Source organism: Tachysurus fulvidraco, chromosome 8 (assembly GCF_022655615.1).
Source record: "Tachysurus fulvidraco isolate hzauxx_2018 chromosome 8, HZAU_PFXX_2.0, whole genome shotgun sequence".
In the NCBI taxonomy this organism is placed as follows: domain Eukaryota; kingdom Metazoa; phylum Chordata; class Actinopteri; order Siluriformes; family Bagridae; genus Tachysurus; species Tachysurus fulvidraco.
In genome coordinates, this window is record NC_062525.1 from 9,074,557 (window position 1) to 9,096,040 (window position 21,484).

General features: G+C 39.7%; 1 protein-coding gene across 4 annotated transcripts in view; it reads left to right on the forward strand.

Moving 5' to 3' along the window:
• The window catches only part of usp54b (ubiquitin specific peptidase 54b), a 104,737-nt gene that overhangs the window by 75,108 nt on the left and 8,145 nt on the right, over positions 1-21,484 (forward strand). For 3 of the 4 annotated variants that reach the window (XM_047817513.1, XM_047817514.1, XM_047817516.1), the window contains 11 exons: positions 1,142-1,224; positions 7,115-7,226; positions 8,521-8,667; positions 9,857-10,006; positions 10,096-10,267; positions 10,529-10,705; positions 11,143-11,692; positions 12,317-12,444; positions 12,556-12,714; positions 14,041-14,160; positions 19,551-19,728. In XM_047817513.1, coding sequence (XP_047673469.1) covers positions 1,142-1,224; positions 7,115-7,226; positions 8,521-8,667; positions 9,857-10,006; positions 10,096-10,267; positions 10,529-10,705; positions 11,143-11,692; positions 12,317-12,444; positions 12,556-12,714; positions 14,041-14,160; positions 19,551-19,728 — 1,976 coding nt within the window. The remainder of the gene's footprint in view (positions 1-1,141; positions 1,225-7,114; positions 7,227-8,520; positions 8,668-9,856; positions 10,007-10,095; positions 10,268-10,528; positions 10,706-11,142; positions 11,693-12,316; positions 12,445-12,555; positions 12,715-14,040; positions 14,161-19,550; positions 19,729-21,484) is intronic. The other variant, XM_047817515.1, reaches the window with a different exon arrangement.

Sequence of the window (21,484 nt, forward strand, 5' to 3'; positions counted from 1 at the left end):
TGGGAGGAATAATGAATATACTTTTGACCCAAAGATAAAAAAAATTGAAATTAAAAATTGAATTAAAAACATATTTCATCATTTTGACAGCAAAACATTCAAACACGGGGTGGTGGATGTTGCATTCATTCGTTTATCATTAAAAATGTACAAATTAGGTTTTTCTTTGGCTTTAAAACAATAAATATTATAAAACATTCAGTGACTCAAGATTGTTTGCTAATCAGAATTTATTCCCCAGATTTTATCTCTGCATATTCTGATCCCATTTTTATCATATTGTTTATAAATATAGTTCCAGAGCAGACATTTTATACAGAGAACAGCTTGTAGTTAAGCCCACTTGTATTTCCAGGTGGGATTTATTTCCATATTTGTTTTCATGAATATTTGATTTCTGGTGGAGAAACAAGTAGAAACAAAAAAGGAATCACTGCCCTGTTTAAAAAAAAAAAAACGTTTTGAAAAGAATTAAATTCATCTTTCAGTACATGCAGAGAAACAGAAAATGAATATGAACATTGGTGCAAATGAATCAACAGAGAGTACTAAAATCTTAAGTCTACTAAAAGTCCATAAACATATATGCAGTGAAGCATCAGGGATAGCTGAAGCAGACAAATCCAGAACATTAGATGAAAACAGGGTCGAAAAACAGGCAGCGATAAGAAAGAAACCAGAGAACACAGTCAAAAAACAAAAACAACAACACAAAATCAGAAACCAGAAAACAAAGCAAAGTCAAAGAGTCGGAGGCAAAATTCAACACACAGCAAATTTATAATAAAAGTTTATTAAAGTTATAAAAGGATACTATGATTTGGTTCAATGCTGTTGTTTAACGATCCGTATACAACCAACACTTATCCTCCTAGTTTACTATCATCATCCTGTATCCTGTGGTCTGGGTCCTTTGTAAAGCCCTTGTAACAATTTCACCATGTTGTTCTTTCGTTGTTTTTGTTTTTTTATATATAAATGTATAAAATAAATTTTGCCCGTTCTCTAAAAGAGTGCCAATAACTCTGCAGACGGCTGGGATAGATCTTGTATTTTCTCCTAATAGAATCGTAAAAGTGGTCATTTCTCTGCTCTAAATCAGCGTTTGTTATGTTTTTTATGATTTTTTTCCATCCATCAGTGTGTGTGTAACAGTTGTGGAGCCACTTCAGACCCTCTCCCCTTCATTCAGATGGTGCACTACATCTCCACCACATCTCTCTGGTAAGTGGAGGACTGTGCCACACACTCTCTCTCTCTCTCTCTCTCTCTCTCTCTCTCTCTCTCTCTCACACACACACACACACACACACACATACACACCGGTTATTTCGGAGTGAGCCACACACCGTTACTGTTACTGCTTCAATCCAGCTGACTGCGATTGACGGGTGTGCTGTAGAATTGAGGGAGAGAGGGACGACTGAGGGAGTGACGCCTGAACCCCAGCTCCACTCCCAGCATGCCTGCAAAGCTGAAATGGGGCTCTAAATCACAGCTTATTAGCTGTCATTGCACATATCAGACCCGTGAGAGCCATTCCGTAGAGCGATGTAAAGGAAGTCTTGGCGAGAAAGGATTCCTTCTCAATCCTGCGCACTTACCTACATAATCGCTCACTCGTACACACACACACACACACACACTCATTCATTCAATCACACTGCTTTAACTGTCTACTCAGTAAAATTACTCTGCTGCTCTTCGTTTGTCTTGTCTTCCATTTTTTTTTCCCCCAGACACAAACATTTGTCTTGCTGATACTTAAGTGAGTATTATTAAGCTATTAGGAACACAATGGATTTTTTTTGTTTGTTTGTTTGTTTTCCTTACTTTGTACATGTTCACATGCTAAGGCTATTGGATTATTCTTTAATGTCAGTTTGAATGGATTTTAAATGGCACGCTTTAACAAGCTACATTATATAGCTGGGATTAAGGTGAAGTGCAATGGAGAACTGCTGCTTTTGTGTCACTTTGGAAAAACACTTCTGTAATGCAGCAGTCTGTACTTGGTATACCTGGACACCGGCATGGAAAAGTGTAGCGGACCTTTCCTATTGTCTTTGACATAAACACCCTACAGTATATCACAGCACACTCACCATTAAATAGATTTCTCTTTGTGGTGTTTTCTTCTTGATAAAACTCTGTATGTAGCTTTTGTATCGTGTTCTTTCTCCTAGCCTGCATCATCAGGTTAATTAGCGTGTCGCTAACGATGATGTCCTCGTGCTGAGTTGTAAGTTTATAAGGCTTTATCAGCATACTTATATTACAGGAAGATGCTGTAGTTCCTCTTCTTGATATTGTCTCAGAGCACAGTTTGCAGTCTTCTTTGCTGTGATGCTGCCATTAATCACCGTTAATTTTTTTATTTTTATTTTTTTGCAATTAGCTGACATTTTCCATATGGAAGTTTATAGATATGATCATTAATCCCAATATAAACTGTCGACTTTCTTCGATATGCAGTACTTCCCTTTAGCACTGTGGGTTTCTGGCATCAAGTTTCAGATCGTTCCGTGTGAATAGAAGATAAGAAGGATGGCTGCATGAGAGTGGTGTTTATTGCAAAAACTGCAGTGTCTTGGAATGCATTCGCACACATGTACTGTAAGGTGTTCAGGTGATTGTCGCAGGTCCTGGTGTTTTGGGGAGTGAAATTGAACCCCAGAGTTTGACAGAATCGAGAAGATGTGAGAAGATTTTGCCAGTTACTGTATATCTGCTGAGGTTTTGAACAGATTATTATATGTTAAGCATTCTTCTGGGAAAACCCATTGGATGTTGTTGCGATGTCTGGGAACTAAATTCTGGAAAACATCCAACCGTTGAAAGAAAATATGTAAAAAAAAAAAACACTTTGATGTCAGTCAGAGACTTAACACCTTATATTTTTATGAGTAACCAGAATTTAAAGTGCTATTACTTTTGGTTTATTCTTGCTCAAAGAGGATCTGAGGCTGAAGATGACAATTTCTTCTTGAGTGCTGAGAGAGCGTGTATATTAAACACGGACACTAATACTCCGGATTTGCCTGACTGCCTTTATCCAATCTTATATCATATCACGAAAGGCCTCCATCTTTTTGTCATTATAAATGTAGTCGTGACTGAGGGTTGTCCCTTCTGTATTCAAGCTGTGTCCTCTCTCTCCTCCTAGCGTGTAACCCCTCGGTGGCGTGCGTTAAAAACGACAGGGTGCAGTTGGAATGCAGATGAGCACTGAAATCACTCTCTACATCTGTCCAGGTGGACTGCTGTGTCGTGTGACAGAAGGTCAAACATTTCAATCAAATGAAAAGCAGTAAATGGTCTATGAGCGAGGCTATGAAAGTCTTTTTGTTTTAGAGGCGGCACGCGTTGACCTCCATAGTGGACATGAGGGCAGTAGCGAAATCGATTTAATTTAGTCCACTGAGCTTGGTGGGCACGAGAGATAGCAGATGTCTGCTGAGCCTTTAGTATGACTTGCTGCACACTCATAAACATCCCAGTTCACGCTCATACGTACCCTTACCTGTCTCTAACTACATACGCTTCCTGTCTCTGTCACACACACACACACACACACACAATGCAGAGTGTGTGACTGCCTGCATCACAGTGTAGCAGAAAAAGTACAGAGTGTTCCTGTATGCTGGATGCACATTCCTAGTCATTCTGCCTGTGCTTATCACACAGCAGGCTCAGATCTCTCTCTCTCTCTCTCTCTCTCGCTCTCTCTCGCTCGCTCTCTCTCTCGCTCTCTCTCTCGCTCGCTCTCTCTCTCTCTAGCTCGCTCTCTCTCTCGCTCGCTCTCTCTCTCTCTCGCTCACTCTCTCTCTCGCTCGCTCTCTCTCTCGCTCTCTCTCTCTCTCTCTCTCTTTCTCTCTCTCCTCGAGCTCTCTCACACACACACACACACACACACACACACTCTCACTTACACACCAAAATTATTGGTACTCACTGTTGCATGGGCAAAAATTAACATAACTACAGGCTCATGTTAAATGAAACTCAATTTGATAAGAATGTAATATTTGTTAAATCATTTCAAAATTACTAGCACCCTAAAAATTTTTAGCGTGTTGTAATCTTTAAGTTTATAAAATTACACAAAAACTGACACTCAGGAAAACAAAGTTTGTCTAAAAGCTGTATTAGACAAAAGTAAGTCTTAAATTACAAAAAAAAAAAAAAAAAATCACTCATCAATAATTTTGTATTTGAGGTACACTAAATGAATCTCATTTTGAGATCAAATGATGAATGTTTTAGTGACATGATCTCCACAGTGTAACAGAATGACATATGTAGTACAGATGAAAATGTATGTACACATTTACAGGTGTGAAATGTGCAGTTTAAATAAGCATGAAATATACATATACAAATAAGTATACAATATATACAATTTGTATGTACACGTGTGCAATTGTGAAATGTGCAGTTGAAGTAAACATAAACATTCAGACAATATGTATGCATTGGGTATGTATTAGGTGTTGTGTGTTCCATGGTGTTAATAGTGAGTCTGTTCCAGAAGCAGCCATGCAAACTAAAGCCATGTCACTACCACCACCATGATTTTTATATCATTGTGATATCTCAGGCAGTGGTATCTCACAAGGTTGGTGTTCAAGCCCCAGTACTGCCATGCGGCTTCTCTTGGGCCTTTAAGCAAGGCCCTTAACCATCTCTGTTCCAGGGGTGCTGTATCATGGCTGACAGTGTGCCTGGACCCCATTCTCCAAAGCAGGGAGGTTAAAAGAAAAAAAATCATTTTACTGTAATGTATATGTAAAAAACTAAAGATTTCAGGAGGTCAGGTTTATGTTACGTTACTGATTGTAGTTTTGCGGTTTTTCTTCATAGCTCACACAATGTTTTTTTTTTTCTGCTATTGTTTTTCTTGGACAACATGTTTGATGACTGGTCATTTGTAGAGCAGTGATTTGCTTCTTTTTCAGCACATTTTGAATTGTTATATTGGCTAGGACCAATTCTTGTGCTATGGCTCTTATTTATTTTCCCTTAACTCATTTCTCCGAAAGGCAGTTCACTGGGAGAGGAACAAAACAAATACTAACAAATCAAATGCATTATTCACAGGTGAACATTCTTCCCACTCAGACCAAGATTAGACATTCAGAACTATTTAGTATTTAAAGAGTGATTTTGACAAGGCAGGACTAAACAACAAGAAACACTTGTCATGTTCCAATACTTTTGATTATGTGAAAATTGGTGGGTTCAAACAAAAGGTGCCATGTTCTAAGTTATTAAACACATATATAAATATAAATGTCAGTGAATAAAAGCCGGGAAACTGGTATTCTGATATGAATTTCATCTGGTCACATTCATCATCTTTCAACACAAACAAATAAATTGTTGGTCTTTTTGTTCCAATACTTTTTAAAGGGATTGTATGGATTGTAATGAATGCTCTATATAAGGAACCATAATCAAAACACAATGTATATTTGGATTTAAACGTGAAGTGGGCATCGTCTAAACTAAAAGTTTGAACAGTCCTACATGGAATGATTTATACGATGCATTTATCTGAGAGACACACGTTAATAATTCAGTTTCTTCATTAATGGAAAAATGTAGGTTTGCACAATGGAAAAATGTTCCATGAAATTTACTAGAAACTGCAAGGTTAGCAAAAAGTCTAAATTGTCATACTAAATAACTAATATAAGAAAGGCAGTAAAGAAAGGGACTGATGGGACTGTTAAATCGTGCTGTCTAGAATGCGCAGAAGTGCTGAGTGAGGTGGGAAGCAGCAGAAGAAATGGTGAACGTTATTTGTCACCTTGACAAAATTCGACTTAAATCAGTTCCAATTTCCACCATGTCACATAGTGGAAGATAGAAAGTGCTGCTTTTTCATCCTTAAACGACTTCTGGAACATCCCTATAGATGAAACTATTTAAGGAAGATTACTATGTGCTTTTACATGTGGAGCTTGAGACAACTGAACAGATGAGCAATTTTCTTTTCTTTTTCCGTCGTGATTAATAAATAATTCCCGAATGTCGCCACGTCTCACTCTGTGATTTCTCATAATCCTCAGATTTTTTTCTTCATAATGCGTCCACTGCATACAAATAAGCATTTTAATGAATATTTCACTGCGGGCGATATAATGTATATATTTATGCCTGATCAGGCAACATATGAACACAAGGCTGCTACAGTAGTTGCATCTTTCATTTTCAGGGTTAATTGACATTCTTCCATAAGAACCGTCACAATAGGACAATCAGTAAAGTCGTGCTGAAAGAGCTCCAGTCAGATTGATTGGATCCGGTATGTGTGGCCGTTTGGCTCTGGATTTGTGTGTGTAGATGTTGTCGAGCCCTTGGGGGTCTGTCTCGGCACATTTCCCCCATCATCAGGACATGCTGACAGTCAGTGCAGTCAGTGCCATGCAGGAGATAGGCTTCTGAAACAGTGAAGAAAGCTTTGGGAAATATTAGCTGCTCAAACACGGTTTCTTCCTACTGCACTTACTACAGTAATGGATACTAGATGATGCACAGCTCCATTTGCCTTTCATGCCTCCAAGTGAAAAGTGATTTGTTGAGAACTAGTAAAACTGCTTCATGAGGACTTTATAGAGACAAATTTGACACTGTTATCAGATACATTTAAAGTAACTGATAGGTGTTAACTGATAGGTGATAACCGATTGGTGTTTGTGAGCTGTCTGTGTTTTTTATGGATTTATTCAATAATAAGTAGGGCTCTCTTCACATTTGAGCACACGGCTGTGCAGTGGATAGTAACAACTATAGTCGACTGGTACTGCTGCCTAAAATTGGACCCGTGTTTAACACAAAATATTATGTTACATTTTTAATGGTCACGTTTCCTCTCACAGCTGCTGAATATTCATGAATTACACAGGATCCGGAGCTTAATTTACAAATAACTTTGATTTATGAATTCATTAAGTCATTTTACAAAAATAGATTATAAGTTCCATCTTACATGGTCTCTCATTTCACAAATTTTTTTTAGAATGTGTTGCCTGTTGTTGGAGAAATGCAATTGTTTTGGTACAAGTGTATAGCTGGTGCTTGAGGACATGTTTGCGTCTTTGCTCCTCTGCTGCAGTAACCAGGCCGTGCGAATGCTTGAGTGCAGGGAGAAGCCGACCCCAGACATGTTTGGGGAACTTCTGCGCAACGCTAGCACCATGGGAGATCTGCGTAACTGTCCGGTGAGAAAACACACACACACACACACACACACACACACACACACACACACACACACACACACACACACACACACACACACACACACACTTCCTTTCACTGGCACGACCACATTTGTTTCTCTCAATTGTCTCACAGCAACCGTCCTGATTAGTGAGTGAAGTAAAAAAGCTCATGTAATGTCACTTGCCATTTTTTCTACTTTGGAAAATTCTCTGTGAACAAAATAACTCAGACAGAAGCACCTTTTAATAGCAGTCACTTTTCATCATCTTGTGGCTACTTTACATGAGGTTACGTATAAACCGTGCACTGGCAGGTGAAATCACAAAAAAAAAAAAAAAAGCACTGTTACCTGATGATACCCCAATACAAAAGTATCATGTTTTAAGAGACCATATTGTCCATATCAACAATTCAAGCTACAGAAATATTTTCCTCTTTTTCTATCTATCACAAAATTAGAGCATGTTATCCTGCTTAAGACTAGTTCACGATCTGCCTTGATGCTAATCTCAGCTAGATTAATATGGATAAGGAGAACAGAATTCAGCACAATTTCACTTATAGTTACTGCTTGTACTTATATCCTGAATTAAGCCCCCGACTTGGCTGATCTGAGATGTGGTGAGGAATTGAAGTTGACGAGTCTGCTTTTGTGGATCTCTGGCACCCAGCTTGATAAGCTTAAGAACACACAGCAAGACTGCTGCCTGATGGGACGCGCAATGTTTGTGTTTGTCCTACTGCTGCCGATTATTAGTCAGTCACTGGTGTCTGTGGGTGTGTGTGTGTGTGTGTGTGTGTGTGTGTGTGTGTGTGTGTGTAAGAGAGAGAGAGAGAGAGAGAGAGAGAGAGAGAGAGAGAGAGAGAGAGAGAGAGAGAGTGCTCTGTGACCACTTCTGAGAAATGTGCTCTTTGTTTTAATCCCTATCCTACCCTGGACTGATGCCAGCCTGGTGCCGGCCTGCTGGTTTTTCTCCCTCTTGACTGCACAAAAGCAGAGCAGGGGTGGGCACGGGTCAGGCTGGCCATGCCACTGATCGCCAGGGTTTTCTCCTCCTGTTTCCGCATTTCCACTGCCAAGTGGCTCTGTGGTGGGCAGTGACTCAAAGAAAACAGCTAGAACATTGGGTGCTGAACATAAGGCCTCTCTGGAACTTGTAGCTATTTTCCAAAGACTATCTCTTTTCTCCTTTTCTCAGTCGTTGAAGCACACAGCTTCACGACAGAGCTGTCTGACGCTCTTTGTCTCCGACTCAGTAAAACAGTAGCTCTCCTGTGTCTGTTTCTCAGAGTAACTGTGGAGAAATGCTGCGCATTCGCCGTGTTCTGATGAATTCTCCTGAGATCATTAGCATCGGCCTGGTGTGGGACTCGGACCACTCGGACCTGGCCGAGGATGTAATCCACAGCCTGGGCACATGCTTGCGTCTGGGGGATGTAAGACACACACACACACACACACACACACACACACACACACACACACACACACACACACACACACACACACACACACACACACCCCTATGATGAAAAGCCCAGATTATGTGTTTAAGTGGACACTGAAGAGATGTTGATGTAATATTATGCGTACTACGCAGGTATCTTGCTTTGCATGCATTAGACTTTAACATAAGATAATATCTGATTTTATATCTGAAAAAAAAAAATCTGATATTCCAGTAATCAAATATTATTTAGTCTATAAAATCATGTTAGAAGAAGGCCTAGAATAAATCACACAGCAAGATAATATTTGTATCATATTACACATTTATCTGGAATGTTTTACATTAGTTTGTATCTGTCAACACCCAAGAATTTTAACTTCTGGATGGTTGAATATGTTCTGCTTAGTATATTTTTATAATGTTCAAAACTTATACCAAACGATATGAATCTGTTTCTAAATAACATTCGTTGAGGTCAAATGTTTTAGGAACCATGTCTTATTGACTAGCATCAACAGGAGTCAACGTGGACTTTACTCTCTCACAAATTATTGCCACTCATTGAGTGTATTAGGCATAAATGAATGCACTCCAATAATCCAACAACGATCTCTCCGTGTCTGATTGCTCTTGACTAACAAATGTAAAATTAAACAAAAAATAAATAAATAAAACCTATGTGAATATCATGAATCCTTCTGAAACTGAAGTTCATTCTCCTTAAAGGAAATACAGATCACTGATCATCATTGATTATTTTTTTATTATTATTATTTTTTTACTTTTTTAAGCAGCTAATAATCATACCAGAAACAAATCTTTACGTAGGCTGAAGAAATCAACACTGAAATGCTGAAAATATTGATTTATTATAGCTTCAAGGAGCACTGAATTGAAACCCAATCGAATCCTTAGCCGTGTAGACCACCAACTTCAATCATGCTACTTTTATGGCTGTATTGTTGTGTGAAATGTATTCATTAAACCATCACTGTGAAGCGGATAAGTCAGGACGCCCTCCCACAGTGCTGATGAGTCAGTATTCCAATAATGATTTAGTCTTTCTCTGCAGTTCTGTGTGTGGCTCCATACATCCTAATGCTAAATCGTGCACTTAAGTCGACTGCTCCGTCGGCTCTTGCAGCCAGGCTTTTCACTCATTCTGTGATCCGTAGCTGTTCTACCGAGTGACAGATGACCGGGCCAAGCACTCGGAGCTCTACCTGGTGGGCATGGTGTGTTACTACGGCAAGCATTACTCCACGTTTTTCTTCCAAACCAAGATACGCAAGTGGATGTACTTTGATGATGCCCACGTCAAAGAGGTAACAGTTAGTAGTTAAAGAAACATTTTAGTTATTCCATTCAGGAAGGAACCATCAGTTAAGGTGTCATGTGTGTTTGACCATTACAGATTGGGCCCAAGTGGAAAGATGTGGTTGCACGGTGTATAAAGGGGCATTACCAGCCCTTGCTGCTGCTCTATGCCGACCCTCGCGGGACGCCTGTGGCATCACAGGAAATGCCCGCTGCTCAGCTGGAGATTCACCACTGCAGCAAGGCCGGCTATGACAGTGAAGACTCTGGTAGGAGAAAGAAAGAGTGAAGATAGAGAAATGTGTAAATGAGAGAATAAAGAAAAGGTTGCTGATTGAACACAAAGGTTGTTTTGGTCATGCGATGTGATAGATGCTTCATTTTTGCAGATGTCATTAATAAAAATAAACGCTTTGCTAAATATTGTGAGACATATGATGCATTCTGGAAACGACAGTGATATGATGTTATTTGCCATATCCCCCAGCCCTACTTTGAAATCACTGTCCTTGTGGTTGTTGTATCTTCAGGGAGGGAGCCGTCCATCTCCAGCGACACACGCACAGACTCTTCCACAGACAGTTACAGTTATAAGCACTCACGCTCACACCACGAGTCCATGGCCTCCCATTTTTCCTCAGATTCTCAGGGAACTGTGGTGTGCAATCAGGACAGCAGCGGCTCACATAACAGCATGGACTCTTCAGGTAACAATAGGATCTTTTTATCCTGCACCTACACACACACACACACACACACACACACACAATGACCACATTACCTCATACTCTTAACCCTCATGTTCTGTTTATTTGGCAATAGAGGGCACATTTACTCAGACCATCTATTTTGATTTTATTGCATTGCAGCTGTAAAATACCCAATATATCTTTGCACAGTTTATAGAAATATAAACGCAGCCCCTTCAGCTGCTTGCGAATCCAACTGACAGGATCTGTAAGTGGTAGGAGTGTTACAGAGATTGCAATTTTTTTTCAGAGGAAATCGTTTCATTAATTTTATTTCACATTGTTTCTTTCAGGTCACAATAGGCTGAACATAATAACGATGAAAAACACCTAAAACGATGTCTCTTTTAATAATGGATTATTTTTGACCTGAAAATAATGCATTCTTTGTGTAGGTGACATCCTAAAAGAAAAGGCAGCTCCTCAATCTCCACCCCGGCCATCCTCCGTAGGACGACTGTCCGATTATAAGAAAGTGGGCACAGGTGATGGTGGATCTGAAGCCGGGCCGCATGCCAGGGACTGGGAGGATGAGAGCACCAGCAGTGAGTCCAAGTCCAGCTCCAGCGGAGGACGCTACAGGCCGTGCTGGAGGCCGAGAAGAGAAGTGCTGAACATTGACAGCATCTTCAGCCGTGATAGGCAAAGGCTAGGCTCGAGCCCACTCCCTGAGGATTCCATCCCACAGATGCCTAATGAATCCTTTCCTGGGATGGGAGAAGATGTCATGGACTCCACAGAAATGCGGGCGCTGGATATAGTGGGAGGCGGGTCTAATGTAGAAATGGGACACCTTCCACTCCCGACTGGTCTGCGCGGCATGGCTCAGCCACCGAGGTTAATCCAGAGGATGGAAAGCGGCTATGAGAGCAGTGAGAGGAACAGCAGCAGCCCCATCAGCATGGACATGCCTCTAAATGAGAACCTCAGCTCCAATGCACCCAGGTATTACAGTCATGTTCCTTTAGAGCTTTTCAACTCTTCAGTATAATGACATCATTTAAGTTGCAGTTTAGCCACAGTTCTGTATTCTTTCGTAATTAGAAAGATTGGCAGGTAATTATCATGGATCTCGGATGGGGGAACAGTTCACAACTCTGTATCTGTTTATTTCTTTCTTCTTGCTACAATGCCAAAATGTCTGAAATGATTGCACCGAACATGTGCAGTGTTCATATTGTGCACATCTTTAATTAAACTAAAATGAATTTAAACACTTTCCGATTTCACAAGTCTGAAACATGTCTCCTCTGTCTATGTCTTCTGTTTGACGATTGTTGTTGGACTTTTACATTATCCATTCGGTAATAAAAGAAACAAGAAGTCTGCAGTAAGTCATAATTGACACTGTTTTGTTATGGTTGCTATGGTGACAAACAGTCCCTTGAATGTCCAGAGGCAGGCTGTGGGCCAGAAAACTAAGCTGTCTTTGTATTGTAAATGTGACATGGCTGATATGCCTGAATGCATGAATGCAGAACAATATTGATGTCTATTCACATGCGCTAAAGTGTCAGACTGTGGTCATCATTTGTTTCACTCCTGGCTACCCGCTCGCTCTCACCTCAGGGAAGCCAGCAGTAAAAGGCAGATGACGTCAGGGCCTTCCTGGAGAACAGTGCCAAAATCCAAGAGCAGCAGTGCCATCTTGCAAGACGCGCAATCGCCCAGCTGGAGCAGCAGCCCTGTAAATCTGGGTGAGTTTGAGCAAATGCATTCACTGTCTATTGAAGCTACTCCTAAGTGAGTATAAATCTGAGTATTTATTCATTCACATGTGTATGTGGGGCGTGTGTGTGTATGTACAGGGGAAGGCCGCAGTGAACTCGACGAGCTGCAGGAAGAGGTAGCACGCAGAGCAAGGCAACAAGAGCTCCAGAGAAAGAAGGAAAAGGAGAGAGAGGCAGCCATGGGCTTCAATCCCAAACCCAGCAAGTTTATGGACCTGGATGAACTCCAACACCAGGGTAAATACCACACAGGATAGGCAACCTGCCAGCTACATGAAACAGTATTGTTATCAGAGACTGTTCCCAGACAAATGAATAGGGGGACATACTTTTGTGGCCAGCTATAGAATTATTGGCACCTTTCATGCAACCGAGCAAATTAATTAATGACTAAAGTATTTTAGTTATGTATATGGATACATAAACAATTTTAAGCTTTTAAACTTGAATTTCGGTGCTTAATATTTAATGAAGAGAGAATAACAGCAGCAAACCTCCTATAATCCTTCATGTACAATGTTTAAAGCTGTTTGGGTGGACTGCTCACTTCAATTCAGACCTGGAGTTTTTAATGAGGTTGAAATGTAGAGACTTAGTCACATGACTTACATTGCAAAAAATCCTTATTTTGTCTTCTTGGATAATTATGTTACAAGAACATACAAGAAGTCTTAACCTTTTGACAAAAAACAGGCAAAGTATTGAATTCTAATATTAATAATATTTAAACGTTTAGCCACATTAGTGTGTGCTTGGTGTGATGAAGTTACAATGCATTTAACAGGGAGTTTATTTTAGCCTGTTTAACTGTCTCCGTACTGTACTACCATACTGTTCGGTGCATCTGTAATTCATTCATCCATCTTCAGTAAGAGTTTTATTCTTGTCACATCGTGTGTGCATTCCACCCCGGTTCACCTACCAGCATTTTTTTGTGAAGTGGGAGGAACCTTTAAGAAACCAACAAAGACACAGGTAGCACATGCACAGAAACTCTTCGGGTTACATCAATCGAGCTCAGGTTTGAACCCTGGTGCTGTGAAAGCGGCAATGCTGCCATTATTCTCCTGAAGGGTGCCAATAATTATGTTGTTGGTTGTGTTTGGGTGTGAATTGCTGCCCTTAGTCTTTTTACTTCCTCTCTCTGGGTTAAGTATCTTTGATATTGATTTTGGGCTGGCCTAATGGAAGAGGAAGTAAATAACCTGAAATGAGCAGAAAGACTGGTGAACACCTGAACTGAACGTTCGTACAACAACAGGAGTTTATCTGATCCAGCAGCACAACAGGTTCATCAAGAGACTGAAGCAAAGCTTTATATATAAATAAGACAGCTCTTGATTTGTTCAGTATTCCAAACTCTAACATGGTGTGTTTCTCAGAACGAGTGCATGCTTGGGTCTTTGTGCAGCTACTTGAATGCATCTCTACTGGTGATACTTTTGCATCTTTTGTTTCTGCATAAAGTGGCAAGGTCTGTGTGCATATCAGGAGCTCGCCGGCGTGCCACAGGCAGTGTGTGTGCATGTTTTCAGCAGCCTGGCCTTGGTGTGTTAATTGCAGGGAAGGGGTGCAGTTTTAAGCGCTGCCTGGCGGAGGCGGATGCTCTGTTAGAGCAGTCGCTGCGCCTGGAGCAGGCTGGAGACCCAGCCATCGCCCTGGCACTCTTGCGCCACGTTGTGTGTAAGTAATGGTGACTGTGCCCCTGCCCGCTGTTCCTAGTACTAGCACAAATGACGCCTGCCCTCCCCACCCACGCTGCCCTCTGCCCCACAGCTGTCTGCTTGCATTTGTCTGCCTTCTGCTTTCCCCTCTGTACCTGCCCTAACGTTCGTCCTTTCCTTGTGTTCATCACCTCTTCTCTTCATGTTCTACCTGAGTCTCTCTCTCTCTCTCTCTCTCTCTCTCTCTCTCTCTCTCTCTCTCTCTCTCTCTCTCTCTCTCTCACTTTCTCTCTCTTTTAGCTGCTGTGATACTCATGTAGGCTCAGCCTTGGTGAATTAATGCTGCCACTGATAGTCTGGCGCTGAAAGGCACTTGCAAATCTGAAAGCTCGTATTTGGATAGAAGCGGTACAGATTTGGTCCAGTCGTTTTTAGAGGATGTTATAAAAATGCTATTTGTCTGGGCTTCTCAGCTTATGATGCACTAATCACATATGTCTAAGAGCAAATCCACCCTAAAACCTATTTTCCACTAGATGAGGAAACCACAGCACTACTATGGTGTGATTTGCAGTTCAGTCTTCAGAGGCACAGTAAGTGGTGTGGCCCAGGATAAAAATATTCAGAACGCTCCAGTTTTTATGCCTTTCTATATCAGATTGATTGATTGAGAGATCCTAAATCACCTGTTAGCTCTTGTTGATTATATCATTGATCATTGTGGGACTTTTTACTGATTTACTTTAACCCAAGGACTATTTTTGCGCATCTTGCCCTTTTTCTGTCTGTTTATTTAGCCGTTGGAATTGTTCTTTTTAGGTGAAAATTGTCTTTGTAGTGTTATAGCCAAGCTTTTCCTCCATACTTCTGCTATACTGCATGTGTATACAGTATACATTCAGGCTTTGTATGCTTAAGGAATGAATCATACAGTCATTTCTGACCTGGCTAGAGTGCAAGGGGTTAAAGAGCATTTACACAGTCAGAACATCCAAGAAATAGAGAACTTTTTTTGTGTGTTAATTTAATCTCACAACAAATTACACAGTAACTTGCATACAGTAACTTGTGGTTAAGCCAAGATTACAGTCTGATTTATGCCCAGTTTTCCTGTTTCATAAAAATCACACACGGTAAAAGAATTCTTAGTGTTTTAGCATGTGTAATGTGTTGTGACGACTGGTGCCGATCTAGTGCCATGGTAACCAAAGATAGCCACTGATCACTGAGTTCTGTCCAAAACATGAATGTTGTAGGATTACAGTATATGAAACTCATAGCAAAGTAACAGATACAAGTAGAAATACAAATATTCACATTAATTAATATAACTTTACCAAACTACATATCTGGTTCCTCATGCAGTTACTTGGAAAACGCTATTTTTTCAAAAAGACAGAAAAAAAATATCCTAATTACCTCAAGCTCACTTTGAAAAATGAAGGTTTCTTGCTTCGATTTACCTCTAACGCATCTTTTTTTACCTTTTAAATGATGCTTTCTCCATTTCACCATTATACCATTTATTATTATATTATACTCTGCACAAGCCAGGATTCTGTACTCATTTTTATGGTCTGCCATTAGAGAAGCTCCACTGTATAATTTAACATCTTTACTATATACACAATATCTCACAGTCTGTTATAGAAATCAATTCAATTCAGTTTATTTGTATAGCACTTTTAACAATTCACATTGTCTCAAAGCAGCTTTACAGAAATATAGAAACAGAAAAAAAAATGAATCAAGTTTAAACTTAAATTAACAATATTGATTTAAAATTTAAAATATTACAGATCTCTGACATCTATCTCTAATGAGCAAGCCTGAGGTAAGGCAATGAAAAACTAACTGAGATGATATGAGGAAGAAACCGTGACACCAGAAAGGAACCTCATCCTCATTTGGGTGCCACTGGACAGGAAACAATGTAAATGTAAATAATGTCCTTCCTACAAAAGTTTATAAGCTTGTATAAGCTCCTGAGGAACAGAAATCAGACAAGGTTCTGCTGAAATCATTACTTACGGTGTGACAAGTAAGAATTATTTGTTACACACGTGAATGAAATTGTACAGCGTAAAACAAGCTTCATGGTAACATCACCAAACAACAATTTAATACAGCACTTATTAAGAGTCCCAGTAAAATCTAAGAGCTTATAATGAACAAGTCATTATTAAACGCTAAAATGTAAGATATTTAATGGAATGATTGTTTTTTTTTTCATATTTAATTGTCAATAGTGAGTAATAAAATAAAACCAGCACATGTTCAGACATTTGTGATTGTCAGTGTGTTCATCAGTCCCTTAAAAATGTTGAGATTATGTGACTGCAGAAATTAAAGCACAATCAAGATATTTGGAAAAGCTTGCAATTATTCAAAATTACTGCAGATTTTAGGGAAAAAATGTAATTTTGCCAAATTCTTAGTTTGAAATAAAACATTTTATTATTAACTGTCATTGTGTGGATATTCAAAGGACTTTGCAAATATTCTGCAAAAACAAGATTCTGTAGACGTTTATTGAGCTGTAGTCCTCCTTTCCGATGTCTTATACCCTGGATGCACCACTAAAGTTGTTATATCAGGCATTGTGTGTGTGTGTGTGTGTGTGTGTGTGTGTGTGTGTGTGTGTGTGTGTGTGTGTTTTTAATATAATATAATACAGTACTCGATATTAATTTAAAGCTAAATTGGGCAATTACTTCAGGACGTTTATTTCAGTTGCCGCAGCAGATGGTTATAATTCCTAACTTTGTGAATGTGCTTTGTGTAACTGAGCTTAAGTGAAAATTTCATTAAAGCAGTGAACTATTAAATTGTACAAGGTAAACACCTGTTCATATTAATCTAATGCTATATAAACGGATCCTTTGTGAGAAGGCACATGGTGAAATCTGCGTTCCAAACTGGTTGGATCCGATTGGTCAGCTTCATTCTCTGCAATTGGATTTAAATTTCTATGAGACCCTGTTTTTAGCCTGGCTTTTCCATTCTTCTGGAGTTCTGGTTCCAGCGTTTTGTTCACAGCACTGCATGATTAATTAAGTGAGAATCTTTTTTTTAGCCAGGCAAAACTCTCCACCAAGCTATTTATACTACGCCCCACTCACAAACTGCTATCCAGGTCAGCAAATACTCCATGTCCCTCCCTGTTCTGCTGTGTGTGTGTGTGTGTGTGTGTGTGTGTGTGTGTGTGTGTGTGTGTGTGTGTGTGTGTGTGCGTGTGCGTGTGCGTGTGCGTGTGTGTGTTCTGCAGGGAAAGGGAAAAGCCAGGTTGTATAAATATAGCTTTTTGAAACCCTTGTCCTGCCTGTCTAGCAGTCTAAACCCTGTCAAAGTCATCCAGTTTGTAGGCTCTGAAAAGCTGATGCTTTCTCTCTGAGGTGACAATTTCAGTGTGGTGGAAATCTGTAGCTGTTTCCTTAAGATAAATGGCCCAGATTAAGGACTTCTTCTGTGACCTTGTAGTCCATAAGTGGTACTCTCTCTGCCACGCTCTCTCACTGTCTGTTTGTCTGTCTGTCTGTCTGTCTTTCTGTCTGCCTCTTTTTCATTCTGCCTCTTTGTATGTCCCTGCTTTCTGTACATCAGAGTGCATATTTCAGCTGTGCTCCTGCTTGCTCTGTGTGTGTGTATGTTTGTTGTTTAGTATGAAGTGTGTTTTGTGTGGTATGTGTGTGAGTGTGTGTGTGTGTGTGTGTGTGTGTGCTGCTGTCGTCCCTGAAACCCCTCCTGTCCTTCCTGTCCCCTCGTCTGCGTCTCTCTCAGCTCAGCACTGAGAGAGGAACGTCAGCAGCAGTTACAATGAACCAAAGAGCAGCTGGTGTTGAGCAGCCTTAAATGTACTGAAAATAGCACATTTATGAAAGGCAGAATTAATGATCTTTCAGGCTTAAATAAAACAAGTTTCAGGGAGCCATAGCAACCAACACATGCCATTTTCCATGTAACAGCTGCAGACAGGAGAGCAACCATATCATCTTCTCTTAAAGATGTCTGAATAACCAACAAGAAGTTTAACCTGCTGAAAAGAAACAAAAAAAACAGACAATACAGTTCTAAAATGAATCCTAAAATATAAGGCTGCATAATAGATTCTATTTTAATTGTGTTTAGCTACCATTTATAATGTTCGAAAGGAATTGTATTGCCTTTATATTAATTGGGGAATTAAATCCTGCATTTATATTAGGCTTGTAATTGGGTACTGTGATGGACTGTTGATTTAGCTCTTTCTTTCTTTCTTTCTTTCTTTCTTTTTTTGGATACTAATTAGTATTTAAAAGATATTATTTATATAAAATCATTGGCTCAACAGATTTTCTGTACAGTTGAATGAATGTGTATAAAAAGCAGCTGTTTTGACCCGATGAGTCCAGAAGCTCTTTTAAATATAAATGGTATCAAACATTCTAATATGTGCTTGGATATTTTTCCCCTCAAACCTTGGGTGCTTCTACCAGGAGGTTAAGACCTGGCTGTAGGTTTCAAATGGTTGTGGGAACACAAGGAGCTTCAGTATTAATGCTCTCTATAGTGAGCAGCTCTATAGTGAGCGACTGTTATTTTTAAATGTTGAAATCAGATTAATGCAGAAAATGTTGCAAGAAACATAGAAAAAATATGATATTACAATAAACTATACATCTTCTCTATACGCTTCAGTTCAAAATATCGATTTTATGTGTTATTATCCCTCTGCTACTAAGATTTTATGGAAAGATGTAATTATTGGGTGCCAATATTTCTGGAGTTACAAGAAAACAAGAGGTAAAATTGGCTCAATAATCATGATGAATTATAATTTGACTATTGAGCAAACTAATTGTGATCATTACTTTTCATGCAGCCTTAAAGAAAAGGAACAGAGGACAGAGATTTCTAGGATCTTGGTTATTATTGGTTTCTCTCCTGTTGGGACATCAGGACAGCCTTGTGCTTCTCCATACCTTGTTTAATCTGACTTACTAAGTCATTCATATGGGAAGGGTATGTTCACTGAGCAAAACCCTGCACAAGATCCTTACTCAAGATTTCTTCTTTTGACAATTTTCATTTTTGACGGGTTCGTTATGAGCTTTATGGTGTTGTGATAAAACAGTGTGCAAAGCTTTGCCTATTGAACACAGCCTAGGCCACGTTCTTGGGTGAAAGGTGGGCAATTTCCCCTCACCTCCTCTTCTCTATTTAAATCTCACTACTGTCGTTTCTATAACTAAAAATGGTCTGCATGCGGGCCCCTCATAACTCAGCTCTTTCTTTTTTCATTTCTTTTCTGCATTCCTTATTTTTCTTTAAATCTTCATTTCTTCTTCTTCTTCTTCTTCTTCTTCTACTACTTCTTTCTCTACTTTCTTTCCTCTTCCCTTTTTGTTGTTTTTTATTCTACATTTGTAGCTAAACTAAGATTTTCCATGCATGAGGGCAGTGCTAACACTCATAGCAGGACTATGGCTGCTGACGCCAAGCTGCAAAAATGCATGAGGAGAGCTCGAGGCCTACAACAGCGCATTCAGCAGCAGCAGCAACAGCAAGAGCAGCCGCAGGACCCCAGCCGCCCACAGGGGCCACGCAGGTACCTCCACTGTCTCCTCCCCGTGTGTGTCTGGCTTATTGCCTGTCCAGAAACACTCAGCCTGCTCCCTTCTGTCTGTCTGTCTGTCTCTCTGTTTGTGTTTTCACCTAAGAAACAGATGCCAAAGGTTTGCAGTTCAACAGAGAGATGCTGGGTGTTCTTATATTAGCATGCCCTTGGATCGTGTGCTCTTATTTTGCTTGTGTTTCTGCCATATAAAAGAACTTGTTTCTGGAAAACAAGAGAAAAATATATTTTATATGTTTATTAGCAAAAGATTTGATTTAGTAGTCCCATAAAAGGTCGCTGGGCAGCCAAAAAAGACATAAAACACTTTCACTTCAACAAGAAATACTGTTTATGTGAATTTGCTAATTAGTAACACAACTTGCTTCACCCACATAAACGCTTGTGAAACAAGTGCTGCATGGCTTGTATTTGCATATTTGAACATTATTGGTTTCTGTATTCTGTGATGTAATATCTCTTGCCTGTCACACCTTTAAAAAAAATGCAAACTTAATATACTTTTCACATTCTGTACTAATTTTTATAGATTTGTAGTTAATCAATTAATGGATGTTGATTCATTAAGATTCATTAATGAATGCTTCTTTAATTCATCCACTGCAATAAAATATACAACAAATATGTATTATTATTATTATTATTATTATTATAATATTGTCAATGTTTTATAAATACATATTGTATATATGCATATACATTTATTTACACATATATAATATATATTGTTAATGTTATTATTATTATTATTATTATTATTACAATTCTTTAAGTAGTCATAGTAGTGATAGTAGTAGTAGTAATAGTAGTAGTAGTAGTAGTGCCTCACACTGTGTGTGTGTGTGTGTGTGTGTGTGTGTGTGTGTGTGTGTGTGTGTGTGTGTGTGTGTGTGTGTGTGTGTGTGTGTGTGTGCTTTGTGTTAAGTTGGTATCCCCCTTATATCCTTGATATCCTTGAATCTACTAAACAGATGCCAGGCTCCCTGTGACCCTGTGTAGTATAACCACAAACATTCTGTGTTTTCTTACAAATCTCTCACATACTATTATAACATTAGTATCTTTGTGTGGATGAAAGCTTCTTAGTAGATTTTGGTTTTAAGAAGGGTAAAGATTTCTGGGAAACTCAAGAAGCGGAGGTCAGCCACCCACGCTGCTTAGTCCAAAGGGACAACACATCACTTTCAGCACTGTCCCTATTTTCATTACAGCCCTGCGCTTATTAATGAATCTGCGGTGCTTGCTGTCGCTCTTGTCACACTATAGTCACACTACAGGGGAACCGGCACTGCGGTCTGAGAGGGAAGCTGCAGTGTGATCAATGGAGTGCGGTTATTTCACTCCCCGCTCTCTTTATCGATCAGAAGTGCTGTTGTGATGTATGGGCTGACCCGGCCGAAGCCCCCCGGGGTAATTAGCTAACGTGCTGCTTGAGGAGTATTTACAGGGAGTTGGTGTGCTAGCACATTCATCAGGAATGTTTGCACTTGTACTTTACTGACTGCACCAATCGACGCTGGAGCGTGCCGGCTAAATGAGCCGGCCTTTAGTACACTAGCACTAAACACTCCTTGTTAATCATGATTTTTTTTTCCTAGTCGTGCCTTTCTCTAACATATCCAGAAAGCAACACGGAGTTTCCTCTACCAAAGCTCTGTTCTTGGTTATAATGGTAAAATTGTCTTATTAACTTTTGTCGCTTGTACATTGCTCTCTCATGATTAGCACT